Source organism: Monopterus albus, unplaced genomic scaffold, assembly GCF_001952655.1.
Source record: "Monopterus albus unplaced genomic scaffold, M_albus_1.0 scaffold58.1, whole genome shotgun sequence".
NCBI lineage: Eukaryota > Metazoa > Chordata > Actinopteri > Synbranchiformes > Synbranchidae > Monopterus > Monopterus albus.
In genome coordinates this window covers 2,847,998-2,856,346 of record NW_018127938.1, presented here as the reverse complement: position 1 = coordinate 2,856,346, position 8,349 = coordinate 2,847,998, and the positions used below count along the sequence as shown (strand labels likewise).

The 8,349-nt window shown below is 40.5% G+C and overlaps 1 protein-coding gene across 1 annotated transcript in view; it reads left to right on the top strand.

Moving 5' to 3' along the window:
- Positions 1-7,619, top strand: part of ushbp1 (Usher syndrome 1C binding protein 1) — a 9,753-nt gene extending 2,134 nt beyond the window's left edge. The window contains exons 6-15 of the mRNA XM_020602709.1: positions 3-148; positions 516-763; positions 1,261-1,401; positions 1,556-1,644; positions 1,766-1,901; positions 2,169-2,403; positions 3,141-3,299; positions 4,373-4,470; positions 5,258-5,380; positions 5,476-7,619. Of these exons, the coding sequence (XP_020458365.1) occupies positions 3-148; positions 516-763; positions 1,261-1,401; positions 1,556-1,644; positions 1,766-1,901; positions 2,169-2,403; positions 3,141-3,299; positions 4,373-4,470; positions 5,258-5,380; positions 5,476-5,641 (1,541 nt within the window). The 3' untranslated portion in view covers positions 5,642-7,619. The remainder of the gene's footprint in view (positions 1-2; positions 149-515; positions 764-1,260; positions 1,402-1,555; positions 1,645-1,765; positions 1,902-2,168; positions 2,404-3,140; positions 3,300-4,372; positions 4,471-5,257; positions 5,381-5,475) is intronic.
- The last annotated feature ends 730 nt before the right edge of the window (positions 7,620-8,349 follow it).

Sequence of the window (8,349 nt, the reverse complement as noted above, 5' to 3'; positions counted from 1 at the left end):
AGCAGCTCTGCCAAAGGATCAGTACCAGGAGGAGATGCAGGATGTGGACAAGCAAGAGTCTGCTCCCAGAAGCACCTTGAAGGGTCATCAGGATGAGCTGGAGAGAGCACAAAGCACCAACAGCCAGACGGAAGAAGAGAAGAACAAGGTGGGAGTCACTCTGCCATCATTTTTGTTTATGGCCAGTGAAGGTGGAATATCTTTAAAAAGCCAAGAAGATTAATCACTTCAAGAAACTTGAGTAAGCATCCAGAAGAAAAAGCTGATATGTATGTAATTTATGGAACTAAAGATTGTATTTCAAACTAGAAATAATAATTCATTAAAGCTGGCCTGTTTTTATTGGTGGCTATGAGGTTTAGAAATAAATACCAATGTGGTGATTCCATATGTTATCAGACCATAGAGATGAGCTCAGTCCTTTGTTTTGTTAGGCATAATTCAGCATGGCTCACTGGTTCATAAAGGTATGTTGACACAAGAACAAGAGTGGCACTCCTTCTCTCGTCTTTCAGCTGGTGGGTCTCCATAAGCCCTGGAGGTCAGGCAATTGCTCTCCTTCCTACCGTCCCACTGCTGGGATGTTCAATCCAGACTGGGCCTCTCCTCCCTACCCTGGTTCTCCTTTACTCCACAGAAGAGCAACCAGAGCAGTATCACCTCTGTCTGTTGTTGGAGACATCTCTCCACTGGGCTCCATTAACTCAGGAAGTCCTTGTCCAAGCCCCATCAGCCTGGAGTCAGAAACAGAACGACTGAACAGGTGAGTCTCAGGGGCAGCTCCAGATTTCTAACATCTATTTCACTTCTCACAGAGAGTAAGAAAGATGGTTACTACTCTCACACCTGTTTGTTAAAATGGTGATGACAAGCCTCACTGCACCTTGCACAGAATACCTAATGTGTATTCAGTAGTAAGCTTTATAAGGGCTGTTAGGCAGTCTGTGTTACTTTTGGACAGAATCAGGTTAGCCGTTTCTCCCATTTGTTTTTGTTTCCGTTCTTTATGCTAAGCTAGCTTCACTGGCCACTGGGTTTTGTTCATATTTACCCTATAGCCATGAGAGTGCTGCTCATCTTTCTTTAGTTTAACACTGTGAACATGTACATTTATCTAATAATTGTTGGTTTGGATTTAAATCAACCAAGAAAATGATGCATTTCTCTACAGTTTTACTTTAGAGATATCATGGATAATTATCACTCTGTAAACATGTTCCCTACTGTTCTTGCTCTTGTCGCCATCCTCCTACGTCTCAGGTACATCGAGAGGCTAAAGGCCAGAAATGAACGTCTGACTGCAGCTCTGGAGCGAAGGAAGAAAGAGTCAGAGCAGATCAGTGTTACACTCACTAGGCTTGAGTCTGATTGTTCTTCCCTGCAGCTGGCTCTCAGATACTGGTACACATGTAACACACACACCACACCACATTCGTTGTCAGTGTCATAATGTCCTTTTATGTGTGTCAGAATTATGAACACGCACAGATCAGTAATATGATGTAGTTTCTTCTCAGATTACGAGGTCATTTGTTTTTGTGGTTGTGATTGACAGTGAGGAGTGTGAAGAGGCCTACAGCGAGCTGCTGTCACTTTACGAGGCCAAGAAGCAGCAATCCATTCCTCTGCAGACAGACTCAGCAGGTGTTTTAAATACCACTGTTTAAAGCGTCTTACAGCTCAACAACACATACTCTCACTGCGCAGTAGTATGCATGTCAGTCGCATAAAGACAGTCTGCCTCACAGTTTTGTCCTCTCATCAGAGGCATTCGGTCACAGGCAGCAGCCTGACAGTTCATCAGCTCGGCTCAGGAAAATGGGAAGTGAAGAGCTATCCACCTCCTTCTCAACACCAGGGGTCACAGCGGAGACAGAAACACAGAGTCACACAGGACAGAGGTGACATTCTAAAGTACTATTTGTACATTTAAGCACAGTAATAGGAACGGCTACCAAGGAAAATGTGTGTCACCGATGACTGTCAGGTTTACAGACTGAATTTGCAAATAGAAAGCAAAAAGTTACAAATATTGCATATATTATTTTGTACCACCACCAAAGACCATGATGTTTGAAAAGCTATTAGAGATGACTGTGTGAAAATAATTAAGATTTTTTAGCATTTCTTATTTTGGTTGAGTCATTCACCCACCTGTAACCATGCAGGGCACCCGAGCCGGTGGATCGAGAGGCTGTTCTCCGTCAGCAGATTGAACGCCTAAAGAAGGAGCGGGCAGCCATTTGTCTATCCAAGTCGAGTCGAGGAGTTGAGGGCAAAATGAGCATTGAAACTGGTCACCTGTCTGGACTGAGAGGGGGACATATGGCTAAAGATAACACCAAGCCTCTGGATACCAAGAAAGAGAAGGCTACCCTCTTCTATGAACTCATTTCTGTCAGGGTAGGAGCTGTGTGGTCATGGATTGTGTTATTTGTACAATGAAAAGTGCCACGCCACATCCAGAAAAGGCTTATGTGCTAATTTTATAATCATTTTACATAGTTTTTGGGGTAAAAATCTACGTTGCACTACAAAACATTACACACAATCCCAAAACACATTGTTTGAATTGTACATGCAGTATGACACTGGATTTTAATGTCTTTTTTTCCTTTTATATGGTTTGACAACCAAATAAAGTTGAATTTTATGAGTCTCTATATTTTTGTCCTCCCCAGCTACATACATGAAAGGGTCAGAATATTAGGAACACCACTGCCTAATGTAGTCCAGTACAACACCATCTTTAACTATGACCCCAATAATAAATCTATAATTGAATTTATACATTTCTGACAATTTCACCAAAAACATAAACATCTTAAGCTTCATATGCACAGCTGTTAAGGCGGATGTGTTATTTTGAACTGCATACAATTTACAGGTGTACCTAGTAACGTGGCCAGTGAGTGTGTATTGTACTATATATGCTGTTATGGCATGTAAACTGTTCACATATTAGACACTTGGTGGGGTAAAAAAAAAAAGAACCTACCACAAGAGCCTAAAGTGCAAGTCAAACTACTACTACTAGTTCTACATCTTGTTATTCTGCCAATGCTTTAGAAATTCATCCACCACTGATTTACTCATACCTGCATTTAACTCATTGTTTGTTGTATGTTTTATCTGTTCAGGGGGAGATGTCGGATCTTCGAGCTCTAATCCGCCTTAAAGAGAAAGAGCTAAGGTGTCTGGAGTGGAGTTTAATGGCCCAGAAGGCCCAGGAAGCAGCTGGTGTTTTTGTCCCAGAAAGTCTGCGAGAAGAGCTGGAGGATCATAACACTGAACAACAGGTAGAACAGACTCTTAACACACACTTTTTTTTTAAATTTTCAAATCATACAAAGTCAAGGTGAAACTAGCAAGAGGGAGCAGGGCGTTGGTCTACTGCGACAGACCTGATTCAGATCTGGGCGTCCCACATGGGAAATCACATATCTACCAAAGCAGAATCCCTCCAGGCCAAGAAGGATAATTTGGTTCCACGAGGTCTTCGGCTGAGCTGTCCTGTCACCGCAGCACAGATTCATACACCACTACACACCTCTCTCATTGTCATGTGACAAAGAACAGCTTCTTAAGGTCAACACAGCCTCCTTTCTGTTACTACAGACACAGTGCATTAGGAACAATGGTTGCAGAGACTTTTGTGCCTCAAGGGATAAAACGTCCCTCTAAAACTGGCTTCTTCACTTCATCAGTACTTATTTTTAATGGCGTAAAAGAGAAACCTGATCAGACAAAGAGCAAATTAAAGTATAGTGTTAGACCAGTGTAACAAAGACTGACTATGTTTATCCCTAAGAAACTTGCCACCTTCTTTCATTTTCTAATTGTGGCTTAATAATTCTTCCTTCCCAACCTGAGAGACGGGGCCCCCCTGCAAATATCGATCTGAACTAATAACATTTCTTGTTGGAAACTCAAATGTCTACAAAGAAACACAAAACTAAGAAATCCTAAACAGGTACAATGCAAAATGACCTCAAAGAGATGGAAAGTGACAAAAAATGACTGCAAAGAGGTGTAAAACCAAGTACACAGCAATGCAAACTGCCCACAGCTAAACAGATGCAAAATGATTAAAATGAGATGCAAAATAACAAAATATAGGTGATAAACAACCACAAAGAAGCAAAATGATTAAAAGAGACACAAAACTACCACAAAGATTTTTTTCTCATAATCTGTCCATGGCCGAACTGTTTACAACTCACAGATAAACGTATGCAAACTAACTAAATGTTGTGAGGAGACCCAGCTTCACTGGTCACAAGCTGAAAACCACTGCTTTAGATTACAAAGTATACTGTGTTCTTTAATAAACTTTTTTGAGCTTTAATTCTAATTGAATGTTATGTTTCAGAGACTCTGTGAGACCACAGCTAAGCTGGGTTGTGATGGGGACATCGCCGGTCCTCAAACCAGGCCCATTGTGAAAGAGCTGCAGGCCGTCCTGCAAAGGTGAGACATCCTGCATGTCCCAGTTTCATAATGCTAACTCTGTGCTTTCACACAGGACGAGCGACAAAATGAGGTGTCCACTGCTCAAAGGTGGGGGTGGGGGTGGGGGTGCGGGGAACTGGTTGTAACATCTCCTGGAGAAAAACATTTTGCTGTCTCTTTGCATCATCCTAAAGTCGCAAACTAACGATGCATCAGTTCCTGTTGCTAAAACATTTATCATTTTGATTATTTGTATACCAACGATGGTATACATATAGAAGAATGTAGTATCTACTGTATATAATTAGTATGTATTATTAATGTGGGTCACATTGATTTACAGTAGATGACTGCAAAGCACCAACCACCAACCTTACTCACTAGGAATAAGAAAATACACAAAATAAAACTTTACAATGATACAGTGATTGATACAATCATACCATGGACATGCACGAGATCAGTTTAAAAATACAAACGCACATTATCCATGCATGAAAACATGCTTGTCTTCATGCTGTAAAACACTTAAAATAAAATAATTTAAGATAAAATACAGAATATACTAAATTGTCCATGTAGCATTTTAGAGAAAAGTCATAAAAATTTATACCATCAGCAAAGCTAGGAAAGTGAATACTGTGCACTGCTGCAGCGCATTCTCTCTGAAGTCACTCACACACCATTAGACAATGTTTCTTTATAGATTTGATATTATTTCTATGAGGAAACATCTTTAGTTCCTCAAGCAAATACATAGCTTTACATTGTGTTTTCCCTTTTGTTTTATCTGATGTTTTTCCAGGGAGCAGGCCCTGAAAAAGAGGCTAGCTTTAGTCCATGACTCATTAAACACAGCTCTCTCAGACAGCAGCTCCCACAGGAGGGACAATGGTGAGCAGATTGCACGACTCTCACAAGCTCACAGGTAAATGTCACAAGATCTATCTCCTGTTCCTAACAAAACCAAAACCAAAATAAAACCTGTTCTAAAGTGGATCTTGCGGGTGTTTTCTATTCCAGTAAAGCCTTGAGTTCATACCGGCAGATTCGCCGGAAGTACCGCGAGCAGGTGTGGAGGCTGGAACAGAAAGTGGCGGCCATGATGGAGAGTCACGAGAACCAGAGTGGAGCACCAAAAGCTCCAGAGGAAAACCTAGACTGGAGACGGGAAGAGACTGTGCTGTGATTTTCCAGTCATGCTCTTAGCTAAACGTTATCAGCTACAACATACATGAAGTAGCTTGTGTGTATCACTTTTAAAACTAGATACATTTTTTTAAAGTCCTTAAATCCTCACTAGAATTTTCTTTAATAATAAGACACTTATACCTTTAGTTTATCTTATAACATAATGATTAAGAGCTGAAACACAACAACAACAGGGGAGACAAAATGACGGATACAGGTGAACAGGTGCAACTAGGCAGGTAAGATGGTTGACCCAGGTGTGTACATGACTTCCAGGTAAATAATCACTCTCTAATATGTGGCAGGCAGAGGGAGAGCACAGGCTCACATGGGGACATAGGCTGAGTCATGGTCGAACAGGCAGGCTAAAGCAAACAGTTCAGACAGGGGGCGGTCAAATAATCAGATCCAGAGAGAAACATAGTGTCCAAATACAGGTAGGCAAATGGTTCAAATGAAGGACAGACTACTGACCAGGTACCAGGAGATGGAAGATGGGTTCAAGAGTTGAAACAGAAGCAACCAAAGGGAGAAGCAGGTCAGCAACATAACAGGTAAACAGAAAAGCACAGTGGTTAGTCACTGAGGTGCTCCTACATGGACATTCTAGGGGGAAATGAGTGCAGCCTGGTGGCTTAAATACTGACTGACTGATTACACAGACAACGAGCAGGTGAGCGTGGGTAGAGCACGGTGTAAGAGCAGGAATACTGAGCAAAGACATCGGGCTGGCTCTCAAATGACAGGACCACGACTGGGACAGGGACAGAAATATTATTTGACAGATACTGAGAAGAAGGGGATGATTTACACAAAACAAAACAAGCACATGGAGATGAAACTGTCAACTATATCATGACCCCGAAAAAAAGCAGAATATCTTTATTCTCTTATTTTCCGTTTTCATGTTCATCTCATGATTTATTCCTTAACTTTCATATCTGCCTGTCTTTCTTCCTCCCACTCAAATCACTATTTCTCTGCCTTTACCTTTCACTTCCACTCCCTCCATTTTATCTCCTCTCTCATCACTCAATCATCTCTGTCCTCTCTCCCCCTGCAGCCGCCCCTTTGCCCTGACCTTCCCGAGTTGTTCAGCTGCTGCTGTGACCAGTGGTCAGGAGGTTAAGGCAAAGGTTGACTGTCACACCCACAGGGTCACAGCTATGCCTGGCTGTTGTATCAGCCTGTGAATAGAGCGTTCAGAGTGCCAGACGAGGCGGCGAGCCCCTGACGCCCTGCCTTTTGCCTGAGCTTGCCCTTTCCCGAGCAGAGGTCACTGTCCTCCCCGCTCCTCCCATACCTCCAGGTCACCATCACTAATAGCTGCCATAAGAGCAGATGATATAATTATTGTACCATTTTGTGTCCCCCTCTTGAAGATCTATGTTAAGCTTTTGAGTTCATCAAAGGTTTTTAAACAACTTGATTGCTGTAACCTCTGGGTGACTCCTCTGTCAAAGGGAACACAATCATGACAAAATGTCTCACAAAAAGAAAAAGGTATTTGTTTTCATCCATGGCTAAATGCCTTTTATTATGTCATATGCATTTATATAGTGGTGGAAGTCATCACACCCTTTAATTATATACCAACATAACAAGTCCTGCATTTGAAACCATACTTAAGTAAAAGAACAAATGAACTACCAGGAAAATAAACTTAAATGATCAACATAAAAGTATTCTTTTTTTTGCTGAGAAACTACCCTGTTTATTTATTTATTGTTATACACAGTAAGTGCACTAAATTCAACAACTGTACTGTTAAGTCATCTGTAACAGTGCATAAGCTCATCATATTATTTATTTTAGCTTGACATTAAGTGTACATGAGAAAAAAGGCTTTTTTTTTTACTTTTGAACACTGTATCTGTATTAGCACTACAGCCTCAGGACTGTGGTCACATAGGATTTGCACAATGCAACTGATGCTGTACTTAAGTCAAAGCTGAAATTCACTCCTTTCAAATAAAGGTTCTGGCTTTAAAATGTTACCAGTAGCATGTATTATTAGTTCACGCAGCGTGTGTGAGTCACATATTAAATGTTTGTTATTGTGGATGCATTGATGTGTCAGTGACATTTTACTGTTGGAACTGTTCAAGGGGAAGCTCATTACAAATATATTCAAATATTTAAAACAAATCATTTTTATTACCTTGTTGAGCCTAGTGTCTATTTAAAAATAAAATTGTGATTTATATTTTGTTTGATAGTTTGGTGGTGACAATGGATCATATTTTATAATTTAACTGTATGTTTTTAATCTAAAATCTTAATGTGTAAAACAACTTGCAAGGACAGCTGTCAGATACATGTAGTGGAATATAAAATAGAAATTATCACATAGAAACATTCAAGTAAAGTACCTAAAAAGCAGTACTCCATATCCCACCGCTACTCAATAAACTGCAGCTTTTGAATAGCTCTTAAATACATTTTCTTCAAACAAAAAACACATTTCTGTGTTAATATGTTAAAACCTTGCTGCAACCTTGATCCCACATGAAAGTGTAAAGGTCTAATCTAATCTTTCTTATGATAACGTTATTGAAGATATGCTGTGATGCAATATGTATTGAAATATAGTTTTGTAAAAGTGCACTAATGACAGAGTAAGATAAGAAAATCAAACATAGCAAAGGATGGTGTTTCAGTTAGAGTCCTTTTCTGGCTGCTGCAGAGTCTGCAACAATCTCATCT